The 15,193-nt window shown below is 40.4% G+C and overlaps 1 protein-coding gene across 2 annotated transcripts in view; it reads left to right on the top strand.

Moving 5' to 3' along the window:
* TECPR1 (tectonin beta-propeller repeat containing 1) overlaps nt 1–15,193 on the top strand; it is an 81,050-nt gene that overhangs the window by 24,798 nt on the left and 41,059 nt on the right. For both annotated transcript variants that reach the window (XM_074202774.1, XM_074202776.1), the window contains 3 exons: nt 438–539; nt 10,930–11,075; nt 12,331–12,791. In XM_074202774.1, the coding sequence (XP_074058875.1) occupies nt 438–539; nt 10,930–11,075; nt 12,331–12,791 (709 nt within the window). The remainder of the gene's footprint in view (nt 1–437; nt 540–10,929; nt 11,076–12,330; nt 12,792–15,193) is intronic.

Below are 15,193 nucleotides of genomic sequence, written 5' to 3'. Positions count from 1 at the left end.
TGCAAATATTGCCTTTTAAGAGAGACCTTCTCAGCTGTTATACCTTTAGTAAGTGTCAGGATGGTGAAAGGAATCATGCTTCTGTGCTTTCTCTGATATTGTAGTTCTGGACAGGGATGAAGCTCCCTCTGCCCATGGAGTTCAACCTCTACTCTGAAACTTAAGTTATCAAGAGTTATCTGAAAGTCCAGAGTCATCCAGCCAGTTTAGGTCAGAGACAAAACTTGAGTCCAGGTTTTGCTGACCTCGAGACCAGCTCTCAATCTGCCATGCCAATGCTTTTTGTTACTCCAGTGAAAGTATCTGAAAATTTCAGTGTTGTGTTTTATTTTTTCAAGTTTTTTCCCAAGATTTCTTGCACTAATTTGTGGTATAACACAGTTTACTTTCCTTGTGAATTTGTAAAGATATGTTTTTTCCCTCCTTGTTTTCCCTAGGTCTGGTTCAGAAGAGGTGTCAATTCGCACAATCCTTGTGGCACCAGCTGGATTGAGATGGTGGGAGAAATGATGATGGTAAACGTAGGGTTAAATGACCAGGTAGGACTGCAGAATATGTTGGGAACATTTAGATTTTTGGATGTTTGAGTCAGTGTACAGATCAACAGCAGTTACCACAGTAATGACTACCAGGTGAGGCAGCCTTCTTAGAGGTCAGGAAGATTGCCAGGATTCCAGCCACTAGACAGGATTTTTAAAACCTCAGGCCATTGATTTTCCCCCTCCCCTCCTCAGGGAAAAAGTACGCAAGCAGAGTTGGCTTGCCCTTAGGCTCCTGGGCATATGTCCAATTACCCTTTAGAAGAGGCCACCCTGTATATACTTAGAGTTACATAGATGGGTCAGGTAAGTTTTAGCCAAAGGTTGGTATTGTCTTTGTTCATCATGAAAAGATACTGAATGAATTGTGCATTTTTCGTGTAGATTAATAGATGGCTTTCCTAGATAATGAAAAAAGATCATTTCAAAGTTCTGATCAAACTGTTTTTTTAAAAATCTGATTAAATTCTGACTTCTTGAAAATGTTATACAGAGTATAGATCATCCATATCCATTGAGTAGGGAAGCATTATTGAAATTCATGAAATTCATTAAGTCTGAATTTGGGAGTATATTTTTAAAAATTGTAAAAATGTAACTATTACTTTCTTAAACATTTATTATTTTTTATAGACATAGCTGTAACACTGATAACTCACCATTACAAGAAGGTACTTGAATTTTTCTAATATGGTAACAAAATTAGACTATACACATAGGCCTCCTTTACTTTGTTCCTTCAGGGTTAGGTGTTTAATAGTATTTCCATGGAAGAGCAATTATTACATCCTGACCATTGAGTGAGCAGAATATTCATTGACTCAATTCCATAGAAAAAATTTATCCAACTGCTTCTCTAATATTTTCTGGCTTCCACTTAGCTTACTTGAATGTAGAGATGAAATTCATTTACAATGATTAACTGCATCCATACAGTTCTAGAATGTCAGAGTTAGAATGAACCTAATAGTCAACTATAAGTCATCTAGCTTTTATAAAGTACTTAGATACAAAGAAAGAAAAGGAAAAACAAACCAGTCCATTCTTTCAAGTAGCTCAAACTTTAATGGTGCATATGTCCTTCAAACAACTAAGTACAAATAGCTTATACACAAGGTTAGTTGGAGATAATCTCAGAGGGAAAGCACTAAGATTAAGGAACCCTGGGAAAGTCTTCTTATAGAAGGTTGGCTGAGATGTGATAGAAGCTGTGGAAGCTAGAAGGCAGAGAGGAGATGGGAGAGTTTTCAGCTTGACGGACTTGTGCTAGTCTAAATACTCAGATTTGGGAGATGTATTTGAGGAACGGCAAGGGAGTAGAATATTTTGGGGACATCTAACCCCAGCACATGATTATTTAGCTTCCTCTTAAGAGATCACTCTACTTCCCAAGGCAGACCATTGCCCTATTGTTAAAAAAATTTTTTTTCCTTAATATTAAGCCTAAATTGGCTTTTCTGCAGTTTCCACCAATTACTCCTTGACCTGGGACCAAGCAGGACAAATCTATTGTATTTCCCCATGTATAAGATGCAGCTTAATTTTGGGGCCTGAAACTTGGAAAAAAATGTATTACATAAAGTTATTGAACTCAAGTTTTATTCATCATAAAATTCAAGGACTTTCTGCTTATAGCTTTCAGGAATCTTTTGGGCAAGTCTGGTGGGTGTACACAGGCTTAGTCAAATCCATTTCATGAAACTGAAGCATCAATTATGTCCTCCTTTGTAATCAGTCGCTTCTTTTTCATTAGCAATTCTTCTTGCCTCCTGCTGAACCATCTTTGTGGACACAGGGATTCCAATGGCCCTTTGCTCTTCAATTCCCTCTCTAACTCAGGCCATTTTGCTAACTTGCCTCTCATGTCCTTCTGCTGTGTTGTGCTCAGTAGGGTTTCTTTTCCTCACAGTCAGTCTTGGATTGTTTTCTCAGTTGGAGGAGGATCAAATTTACCTTCAGCAGCAGGATTTCCATTCACCTTTGCAAACAGGATCACGTTTTATGTTTTTTTTTAAGTTTTTGCAAGGCAAATGGGGTTAAGTGGCTTGCCCAGGGCCACACAGCTAGGTAATTATTAAGTGTCTGAGGCAGGATTTGAACTCAGGGATTCCTGACTCCAGGGCCAGTGCTCTATCCACTGTGCCACCTAGCCGCCCCCTGGGATCACTTTTAACTTGAATTCAGCACTGTACAAAAATCTTTTCTGAGTCATTTCTGGGCAGAACACGGCAAAATGTAATCTAATATATCAGTAACAAATGTGAACCAATGAGCACAAAGACAACAAGTGTGAAAAAGTGGGAAATATGAGTAAAAAAAAATCTACAATGAGTGCAAAAACAAGGGTGAAAAAATGAGAAATGCAAGTAAAGAAAATCTTCAACTACTGTATAAAATGCTCCCAGTTTTTAAACCCCAAATTTTTTGAAGAAAGGGTGTGTCTTATACATGGGGAAATATGGTAATCCCTTTGTTCACCTAAAAAAATCTTGAAATACTTTAAAATCAGTCTCTTCCTGCAATATTTCCAGGTGTAGGGTGTGTTCAGAGAAGATTACTGCCTCTGTTATGAGGGTTGTTTTCCACTTTTGATTTCTATCTGATCCATCTAACTCTTATCTGTGGCTCTAAGAACCTATGATATACAAAGTGGTCATACCCTGGTTAACCATTTTGGCAGGTGGGCTAAACCAGATTGAGAGTAACAACTGAAGGGTCTCACATCTGTTGGTGAATCTACCCAAGCATGTGAAGTCTTCCACTAATGGAATGGACAGATGAGAACAATTTGTTTCAGTGACTATGAAGCCAGCTAAGCAGGTGCTGTGGAGCACTTAGAGCTTGGTTAGACATCGAAGACTCAAAGGTCACACACTGCGTCTGGAACTATCACCAATTTTCTTGACTCTGTCCTTCCACTGGACTGTGGAACTCTTCTTTGTAAGAGAGCCAACAACTTCATACAACTCTGCCTCATTTAAATCCAATTTATGCACAAATCAAAAGACATCACCCATGTCATTTTATCTATGTCAAGGTCTTATGGCTACAGGCAAGTGATGAAGCAGCAGGTGTGGATACTCTGGGAGCTGTAGTCACCAACCCTGCACACAGGCAGCCCAGGCCATAGGGTCATCTCTCCACTGAAAGCAGCAGTAGAATTTGGCAACCCTCTGGATATCTGATCAGGCCTTTAAGGATTGTACTGCTCGCCTCCTAGTATGAGGAAGGGGCTAGAAAAGGAACTCTAAAATTATCTGCTTCCCCAACCTTGGTCTGATTACCGTGGCAGGCTGAAATCTCACCTTGTGGTCAAAACACAAAAAAAATGTACTAAAACTTCTTCAGAGAAGCTTCCACTTACCACTGGTGCATGGAATATGTGCACACTCATAGACAGCACAAGATCCAATAGAACTGAAAGACAAACAGCTCTTGTTGCAAGAGAATTTAGCAGGAAATATATCCAAATAGAAGCCCTGAGTGAAACAAGAAGCAAATGAAGGCCAGCTTACTGAAGTCAGAGATGGATACACATTTTTCTGGAGTGTCCACAGTGAAGGGGGGCACTGTGAAGCAATCAAAACTAATATAATCAAATATTCTTGAATGCCTACCAAAAGGAGTGAATAGTAAGCTCATGATAGTGAGATTGTCACTTGCAGGAAAATACCATGCCACCATCTCATCAGTGCTTATGCTTCCACCATGACAAACTTTGATGAGGACAAATAAAAATTTTATGAAGACCTAGAGACCCTTATCATCAATGTACCAAAAAAGGACAAGTTTTATAATTCTGGGTGACTTTAATGCTAAAGTAGACTCAGATTACCAAACATGGCAGGGAATCCTTAGGAGGAAGGGAGTTGTAAACAGCAACACAATGGCCACCTACTACTGAAGACTTGCGCATCTCATGACCTTCTCGTCAGAAACACCATCTTCCATTTACCTCAATACAGTAAAACTTCCTGGATGCACCCTCATGGCAAACATTGGCATCTGATAGATTGTGGTTGTAAGGAGGAGAGACAGGATGTGAGAGTGATGAAGGTAATATGTGGTACAGAGTGCCAAACTGATCACAGACTCATCATCTTGAAGTTAAATATTCTCATTCAAAAGAAGTGGCCCCAAGGCAAAAATGACTAGTAGAAGAATTATGTCGAAATTAGAGTGCTTCTCTGAAAAGGCACAGTTTGTTGCTAACTAGGAGGGAAAGTTGAGTCAACACGTGCTTAGCAACAGTGGAGTAGACAAAGAGTGGGCAGCTTTCACAGGTCTGCTACATAAAAAATGAGAATTCCACAGGGTCACCAGCAGAATAGTTCATTCATTTCTAAGAAGGTAGCATTTAACTCCATCAGAAGTAAAGTTCAAGCAAAGCTTAGAGCGGTAGGTACAGGACTCTTGATTCAGAAAGAAGGCAGATGAAATAGAGTTTTATGTGGATAGTAACAATCCTTATTGCTTTTATGACATCCTGAAGGCTATTTAAGGGCCAAAGACATGGTGCATCTCAACTACTCAGTACTCATGGAGTCACATTGATTAGTGATAGGGACAAGATCCTAGAAAGATGGGCTGAACACTTCCATAGTGTTCTCAACAGACTGTCATCAAGCAGTGCTGAAGTCACCAACCCTTTACCTCAGGTTGAAGTCAGTCCCTCTCTAGCTGAAGTTACAATTGAAAAAGAAGTTTGAATGCTATTAAACTCCTTTCTTGTGGCAAAGTACCTGCATTGATTCTATTCCAGCTAAATTTTACAAAATGGGGTGAGGGGGTTCACTGCTCATACTGAAGGTTACTGAAATTTTCCAGGTTATATGGCAAGAGGAGATTATCCCCCAGGAGTTCAAAGACATCTGTATTGTCCATCTCTATACAGGTAAAGCAAATAGATTGTACTGTGAAAATGACATGGAGGATCTCTTTCTTCATCATATCTGACAAGTATCTTGCCAAAGTCCTCCTTAAGAAGCTGATCCTTCAACTAGAAGATAGTCATCTACTCGAGAGCCAGTATGGCTTTAGAAAGGACTGAGGAATGATTGATAACATGTGTGTTGCCCAACAACTGCAGGAGAAATGCCCAAAGCAGAACAGAGTTCTGTACATAATATTTGTAGATCTGACCAAGGCCTTTGATATTGTCAGTCATGAGGACTTATTAAAAATTATGTCAAAATTTGGTTGCCTGTGAGCAGTCAGGTGGCACAGTGAATGGAACATCCCTGGAGTCAGGAGGACCTAACTTCAAATCTGGCCTCAGACACTTAATAATTACATAGCTGTGTGGCCTTGGGCAAGTCACTTAACCCCCATTGCCTTGAAAAAAAATTTTGGTTGCCTGGAGGAGTTCATCAGTATTGCACATCAGTTCTATGATGGCTTGCTTGCCTGGATAGTGAATGATGTCCTACTGTTTTCCCAGTCACCAATGGCCTGTTCTTGTTCCCATGCTTTTTAACATGATTTTTTAATTGAACTTTTATTTTACCAATTGCAGTGGTAGTTTTTCAACATTAATCCATTTGCAAATTTATAAGTTCCACATTTTTCTACCACCCTCCCTTCCCTCTCCCTTCACCTTGGCAGCAAACAGTCTGGTAAAAGTTGTACATGTGCATTCATATTTAACTTATTTACAAATTTGGGCAACTGGGTGGCACAGCCTTGGAGTCAGGAGTTCAAGAGTTTGAATCCAGTCTCAGACACTTGACTTGTACTAGCTGTGTGGCCTTGGGCAAGTCACTTAACCCTATTACCTCATATCCAGAGTCATCTCCAGTTGTCCTGATTCATATCTTGCCACTGGACCCAGATGACACTGGAGGAAAAAGTGAGGCGGGTGACTTAGCACAACAGCCCCTCATTCAAATCCAGTTCATGTGCTTGTCATGGCATCATCTCCCCTGATGTCATGGCCTTTTTGGAGAATGAAAGGCAAAAACAAATAAAACACATTTACATATTAGTCATGATGTGAAAGAGGAATTAAAACTAGGGAAAAGAAAAAAACATAGCATGATGTTTTTAGCCATGTTGTCAAATGTCTTTACTGAAGAGGAACACAGCATGAAGGTCAACCACCACACTGATGGTAAATTCTTCAACTTGAAAAGGCTACAAGCCGAGACCAAAATGGAGGGGACTGTTGGTGTACGATTTTCTGTTTGCTTATGATTGTGCACTCGATGCAGCCTCTGAAACTGAAATGTAACAAAGTATGGATCTATTCTCAGCTGCTTGTGCTAATTTTGGTCTAATGATTAACACCAAGAAAACACAGGTGCTCCATCAGTCAGCACCACACCATCCATATATGGAACCATTGATTATAGTAAATAGAAAAGTTTTGAATACTGTGGATAAATTCACTTTACTTTGGCACTATACTTCCCAGGGAGGTACATATTTATAATGAGGTTGACACATGCATTGCCAGCTCAGGGTTTGGGAGGCTCCAAAGAAACTCTGGACAAGAAAAAGTATTAGATTGACTATCAAACTGATAGTCTGCAGGTCTGTATACCCATGAAACCTGGACAATCTATGAGTGTCATGTCAGGAAACTGAATGGCTTCCATTTAAATTGTCTTAGATTCTGAAGATCACCTGACAGATAAGATACCAGAAACTGAGGTCCTTTCTGACCAAGCAATCTTCCAACCTAAACATCCCATTCTACCAACCTTTATATACCACAATCTCTTGTCTGAATTGTCATTCCCCCCTCCTCTTCACTGTCTGACATGCTCCAGTTTATTAACATTCTTTTTTAAATTTTTTTTATTTATTTTTGAATTTTACAATTTTCCCCTCTAATCTTGCTTCCTCCCCCCAACCCCCACAGAAGGCAGTCTGTTAGTCTTTACATTGTTTCCATGGTATACATTGATCTTAGTTGAATGTGTTGAGAGAAGTAATATCCTTAAAAAAAAAAAATATGAGATAGCAAAATTACATTGTTAACATTCTTTTAAAAACCTGATGCCCATAGCTGAGCAGGGCAGAATACTGCAGATCATCACTTTCCTATTTCTCTTAATATGATAAAATGTCATCCAACAACACCTCCCTCAGTAATTTGTACAACTAATGTTTTTATTCTTAGTGTAGGAATTTACAACAAAGGTCTAGCATCCTAGGCAGCTTCTCCTGCAATAGTGAGTGTATTATCCAGGCCTCAATCTAGCCACTAATCAACATGGGAAATATATTAGGCCATGAGAGATTTCCTTCCAGGCTAACATTAATCTCTTACTCACAAGGTCCTGGATCTGATCATTCCATTGAGTGGAAAGTGTTGGATTTGGAGTCATTGAACCTGAGTTCAAATCTTTTTTTCTGCCACTTACTACCTGTATGTTCCCAGGCAAATCATTTAACTTCTTTGGGTCTTAATTTTCTTATCAGACAAATGAGAGGAGTTTGATTTGATTTACAGGACCCTTTGGTCTAAATCTGTGATCCTGAATAATACCTAACTCATATTTTTGAAAAACAGAATGCAGTGAATATTGTACTAGACTTATAGTCAGAAAGAATTGAATTCTTCTTTAAACATTTACTAATTAAAAACAAAATGAAAAAAGGGGGCAACTAACTAGGTGGTGCAGTGGATAGGGCACAGCCCTGGAGTCAGGAGGACCTGAGCTCAAATCCAGCCTCAGACACTTAATACTTACTTAGCTGTGTGCCCTTGGGTAATTCACTGAACCTCATCACCTTGCCAAAAACAAAACCCAAGAAAAGACATTTGCCAGTTACATGATCCTTGGCACTTTACTTATCACTTGACCTTAGTTCTTCCCCTCAAAAATTGAAGGAGTTTGATTAGATGACCCACAAAATCCCTTCTGGCCCTAAATCTATGATCCTATTATTCCATCCTTTTTACAGGAGTAAGTGTTATGAAAAGTGTATACCTGGATTTCAGCAGAGCCTTAGATGATGTCTGTGGCATTCTCCTGATCTACCAGTCTAGTAATCATATCTAAAAAACAAATAAGCTAAGATTGACAATCACTTGTTCATGATGACTTATATGAATTCCTGCTTCATTTCAGAGGGTTTTGCAAATCATTCTTTTAATAATATGCTCATAATTTTGTCAGGAAATGAAATCAATCTCCTTTGCCTATGGTTTAGTGAATTCACTTTTGCCTTTTAAAAGTTGAAGGGCAGCTAGGTGCATAGTGGATAGAAAGCACCAACCCTGGAGTCAGGAGGACCTGACACTTAATAATTACTTAGATGTGTGACATTGGGTAAGTCACTTCCCACCCCCACCCCCACCCCCTGCTTTGCCAAAAAAAAAAGTTGAGATCTTTTGTCTGCTTCTAATACTGTAGCACTTCTCAAGTTCTCTCTGCTTTGGTGGTACAGTGGATCGAACAGTGGCCTTGGAGTCAGGAGGACAGGAATTCAAATCCAGCCTCAGGCACTTGACTCTTAATAGCTATGTGACCTTGGACAAGTCACTTAACCCTGATTGCCTCACATTCAGAGTCATCTTCAGTTATCCTGATTTATATTTGGCCACAGGATCCAGATGGCTCTGGAGAAGAAAGTGAATTTGGTGACTTAGCACAGCACCCCTCACTCAAATCCAATTCATATGCTTGCCATGGCAACACTTCCCTGGTGTTGTAGGCTTCTTCGAAAATGAAAGACAAACATTATTACCATGTAATCGATTCATACTTTAAAGTTGTTTTAAAAATAATTTGTTCTCAACCATGCTGCCTCTTGGTTTCCCTATTAGTCATGATCTAGTAAGTTCTTCATAGTGAGCACTCATCTTTGACTGAATTATCACCAGTTCCAAACTTAGTGTCATCAGAAGTAATAAGTTCTAAGTAAATTTGGAAAATGAGAAGTAAGTCCACAATAATACCAGCTACCCAGATTGATTTGAGGTCATTTTATAGTAAGTTGTTACAGTCATTTAGCTTCCTTTCAGGAAAAATAGGAAAATTTAAAATGATCAGATTTTGTGTGTTCAACATGCCTTCTTCGTGTCTTCTTCATGAACAAAGGACAAACAACCCAGCTCTCCCAACCTTGGGCCTCACTTCAGCTACAACTCCCAGAAAGATCCTGCAGCCAGGCCACAGGCCTGGGTAAAGACCTGCTACAGTATCTGCTCCTGGACTGAGGACAGAAGGGGCAGCAGAGCTCAAGACCCAATTAAACCATGCTCTAGCCTGTCCTGTTTACTCTTTAATTCTCCCCTCACTCCTTCCTCCCATGTGATGACACCAGCATTCAGCTTTGGGTAAAATTGCAGTTTTCGGGTATTGTTTTGACAGTTTCTTCCCCTTTTACATTTATGTGCTTCTCCAGCACCTGGTGCTCTTAGCAGCTCCTTGATCTGGGTTAAGGTGTTGATTCTGATGAATCTAAACTGTCTAGCAGTATGATAATCACTTATCTTCTCAGGACTCAGGTCAAGCCTAGGAATGAAGACTGTAATTCTATAGAGCAGGTGCTGTTATGTGTTGGTAGAGGGAGTTTAATCACCTTATGCTAATGAAATCACAAGTCCAGTTCACAGTCCCCCAAATGCTTTTCTCTTATCTGAATAGAAGTCCTCTTGGTTCTACTCCAGTCCATCCTTTCCTTAGCTGCTAAAATGATCTTCCTAAAGCATAGACTTGAAAATGTCCCAGCCCGCTTAATTACAGTGGCTCTGTTACCTCCAGAATAAAATATAAGCCTTCTTTTTGGTTTTCCAAACTTCTCATAACACGACTTTCTTCCATATTTCCATTCTTTTTCTTTCGTCTTTCTAAAGTGCCAGAAACAGCCATAACACTGATTGCTTCCTTGCTGTTCCTTACATAAGATACTCCACTTCCCAACTTTGCATTTCTACTTGAAACTCTGTCCCTCTTTATCTCCAGCTCCTTTCTTCCCTTAAGTCTTACCTTCTGCAAGAAAGCTTTCCAAGTCTTTCTTAATGCTAGCACCTTTCCTCTGAGATGATCTCTAATGTATACATCTTATTTGTACATAGTTGTTTGTATGTTTTCTCCCCCATTAGACTGTGAACTCCTGGAGAGTGGGGACACTTATTTGCCTCTTTTCATCCCCAGTGCCTAGCACATGTTGCTATCATTCAGGAATATCCAAATCTTAGTGACCCTGTGGACCATAGCACACCATTAGTGTCCATAGGTTTTAGTGGATTAAGACAAATATAGATTAAGTGACTTGCCCAAATCACACAGTAAGAAATATCTGAGGCAACATTTGAACTCAGGTCTTCCTGATACCAGACCAAGCACTATCCACTGAGCTACCCAGCTGCCATAACCCTTGTGTTTATTGTGCTTCTTGACTTGACACCAGACACCTTATTTCCTCCTTGTTTTAGGTTTGGGGAATTGGATGTGATGATCGAGCAGTTTATTTCCGTCAAGGTGTAACACCAAGTGAGCTTAGTGGAAAAACATGGAAGGCTATCATTGCAAACAGAGAGAATGACCGATCTCACACTGGCAGCTCATCCAGCCTCCTTAGGTAATCTGTGTGTGTGTGTGTGTGTGTGTGTGTGTGTGTGTGTGTGTGTGTGTGTGTGTGTGTGTGGTGGGGGGAGTGGGCTAAAAAATGGGCTCTGGATGTGTGTGGACAGTTAAAGTGGTGTGTGTGTTTATGTATCAGCAGTAAAAATAGATTCTAGAAAATGGAGAGCATATGATAGATACTTTCCAGTTTAAGGAGAAAGGTATTAGAGTTCCACTATTTGAAAAGCATTAGACTAGGCCTTCTGAGGTCTAGTAATAGTTCCCTTTTGCCCAGACTCTTCTGCCTAGTTTCTAGGTTCTCTGTAATCTTATCTATCCAAACTTATTTTCCCCTGCTCACCAGCACTATTATTTCAGTCACATTTCCTTATTCTCCTCTCAGACAAGTCATATTCATTCTCTCTTCTCTGCCTTTCCTCATATTGTTTCTTCAAACCTGGAAGACCTGTCCTTTTTATCTCTCATCCAGATCCAATCCATCCTTCTGGGCTCAGTATAAATGGTGCATCTTTCATGAAGCCTCAACTTCTCTAGCACATCTGGTCTTCCTCTTCTCTGAGAGTATTTTGAATTAGAGCCACATAGGGTAGCACTTTTCATTTCTGCTTGTCTTGTTCCCTCAGATGATAACCTCCTTGTAAGCAGGAACCATATTCTAAACTTCTTTTAGCATAGGTGCGGAGTAGGTACTTGGTTAATCCTGGTTGGTAGGATTCATGGAAGAAATAAATTTGGAAAGTGTTTTGAAGAAAGGGGAAAAAAACACAGATTGGAGAAAAGAAGAGTATGAATGAGAGCCAGGTGTCAAGAAAGTGATCATAGAATCAGTATGCAGGAAACAAAAGGGACCTTAATGGTCATCAAGTTCAGCCCTGTTGTTGTATAGATGAGTATACTGAGGAACAGGGTAGTTTGAGTGCCTTATTCAAGGTCACATCTAGTAAGGGGGCAGAGATTAAACTGAGAACCAGGTCTCCTGGCTTGGTAACTGACAGAGGATAACATTTGTCATTCCTCTCTGAGCAGAGTTGTACTGATTCTATCAGAATGAGCCACCCTTCATCCACTGAATGGGGGCAAGATGAGTGTCTTTGACTTCCCTGCATTCTGACCCTAACTTTTCTTCTGTTTCTCCAAGGACCCAAGGGCCTTTCCTACCAACTTCCCAGGACAAGGTCGGGAGAACTGAATTATTCAAGTTATTTGAGATGTATTTAAAAACAATAACTTTGTTATGTTTTTATACCCAGTGCTGGTTGTTTCTTTGGTGATGAAGTGAGAGGCAGTGGTGACTCCTTGGCTCCAAGTGATACTGATACCTCCTCTGAGACTGAGAGGCCAGGGCTGATATCTGAATATGAACCATCTTCAGTCAACAGCAGATCCTGCCCCGAGAGCTCTGCTGTGGGATCAGGGGCTCGGATAGACTCCAGTGAAGAGGAAGTGTCTGTAAACAGGGAGGAGAAAGCTCAGGTCACAACTCCAGCTGAACTCCCTTGGACCAACATCGACCTGAAGGATACTCGGAAAACCTCTGCCCATTCATCAGCCTGCTACGCCGAGACTGCCAGCCTCTCTTCTCTGGGGCTTTTTCCTATGGGTCTGGAGGAGGGCTATGGAGCAGATGATCACCCACTGTGGGGCTGGGTTTCTGGAGGAGGATGCACAGTGGACACACATACAGTACTGAAGTGGTTCACTATTCAGTCAGGTATTTTCCTTCTTGGACTAGGGTAGAGTTCAGACTTGGTGAGATCTGACCCAACACAAGCACAAGAATGATCACAGAAGAAAATAAAGGTTGAGATGAGCTGAGGCAGCTCAAACAGTGTGCCGAAAGCGACCTCAACGTAGTTATGTAGTTAAGTCCTCTTATTTTACAAATGAGGAAACTGGTGCCCAGGGAAATGAATGCCCATGAGACTCAAAGATTAGAGCTGTGTTGAATCTTAGAGGTTATTAAATGCAACTTTCTCATTTTATACATGAGATAATTGAGGCCTGGAGAAGTTAAGTGACTTATTCAAAGTCTCTTAGCTGGCCTTTCTGATCAGCTTCACCAGAATCACATCTTTCTGACTTCAAGTCTGGTGTGCTGTCTGCTACATCAGATCCGATTAGCATCAGGATCCTATTCTAACCAAAATAAACATTATTTTGCCCATGACCCAGACTTAAAAGAGAAGCATGAATCAGTTGACAATATACGTCAAGGAGATAATTTAGGGAAGGGAAATAATGTTATTTTCTAAACTGATCTAGTTTTTTGGGGTATTACAGAATTTCTTCTACCACAGGTGGTAGGACAAGCAGCATCAGTTCTAAAAACAGACCGGTATTTGCTGACAGGGAAGTAAGGGATCTTCCATCTGTCGCCTGGAGTTCTGAATGTACTGGTTGAAACATCTGTAGTGTTGATTCACCTTAAGGCTTCTCAATTTCCATTGGGGAACATTTGGAAACCAAGATATGGAGCCTGCTATTCAGTTCTGATACCTTGTCATGGAATCCTCCAGGGAGCAGCTGAAGGGGTCTCAGAGCAAACTGCCCAGCTAAACCCAGGTGTCTTTTGCCTTTCTTAGACCAGAACAAAGGCTTTTGAGGAGAGTGCCCTAAAATCCTTGAATGAGCCTATATGGCCCATTGATTTTTGACATTGGCTAGACAGATTTTGGGGGCATTGTTTCCATAGAACTCCCCACAGTTCAGTTCCCTCCACCACTTTTCCTGGCTTTGAAAGGCCAAAAGAGCAAAATACATGTAGAACATAAGCTAAATAATTTGGGGAGTATACTTTTGGATTCCTCATCCCCTAAGAGCCAGAAATGTACGTAGGTGTTGCTTGATAAAACTCCAGTAACATAAAATAGTGGGCAACTAACACTGGAGGGACAAACATCTTTCTTTTCTGCTATGATGGTTAGCCATTCTCATCAATCTCACAAATCCTGCTCTGAGTGTTGTTCTTCACCTTCAAGGAATCCTTACATTGAGAATTTACTCCTGTGCCTTCCCTGCTTCCTCCCCTACCTCTTTTTTCTTTTAAAGTTTTTGCATGGCAATGGGGTTAAGTGGCTTGCCCAAGGCCACACAGCTAGGTAATTATTAAGTGTCTGAGGTCAGATTTGAACTCAGGTACTCCTGACTGCAGGGCCAGTGTTCTATCCATTGTGCCACCTAGCTGCCCCGCCCCCCCACACTTCTTACTGACTTTAAAAGTAGGATTTGAAGATGACCCACCACTATCAGAACCTTGACACATTTGCCCAATTCTGGCGATAGGTTGTACAGAACCATTCAGTATCATTAGCCCAGTCCTTGTGACCAGCAGCTCACACTTGCAAAATGGCAAGCCAAGGTTACAGGTGCAGTCCATGGCCACCAAAATGAAACAGTAAACATGTCATAAATGGTTCATATCAGCATCGCACCTGTGACTTTGGATCTGGTGGCACACTTCCCCAGCCAACTGTGCTAACTATTTCATTTCCTGAAGCTCAAGTGTGTGCATGAATTTTAGAAACTAGATCCCAGGTGATGGATTCAAGATATAGAATTAGACATACATTTTTTGGAAATGGACAATTTGGAAATTTGTTTTACTCTACTTGGGTTTGTTTTTCTTTTTTTATTGGAGATAGAGTGGGAAAAAGAGAAAGTAAATATTTGTGTATTGAAAAGTAAAATAGCATGAAAAAAGAAATTATTTCCTACAGTATAGAATAGCAGAAATTACCTGAAATCCTTTCCCCTTTTTTCCTCCTTTTCCCCAGTTCTTCCTCCCAACCCCAATCCATTCTCACTCTCCTAATTAGTTTAGCTTATTTTCTTCCCAGGTTAAGAAAAAGGCATTAACTTTAAATGTATTTCTCTCAGGGACAGTATGGTATACTGGATAAAGCTCTGACTCTGGAGTTCTTCTCACAATTCCTACTATGACCTTAACCTTCTTTGACCTCTGTTTTTGTATCTTTAATATGAGTCAGTGGACTAGGTGAACTCTAAAGCCCCTCCTACTTCCAGAGCTATGCAGCTGAGATGCAGTTAATCCTTACCCATCAAGTAAAGGTTTCTGACAAATGAAGAATGATTTTGTTTGTTTTTCTGTTTTTG

The sequence above is a fragment of the Macrotis lagotis genome, chromosome X, assembly GCF_037893015.1.
Source record: "Macrotis lagotis isolate mMagLag1 chromosome X, bilby.v1.9.chrom.fasta, whole genome shotgun sequence".
Taxonomy (NCBI): domain Eukaryota; kingdom Metazoa; phylum Chordata; class Mammalia; order Peramelemorphia; family Peramelidae; genus Macrotis; species Macrotis lagotis.
Note: the sequence above shows the minus strand (reverse complement) of the source record. Positions and strands in the feature narration are given on the sequence as shown.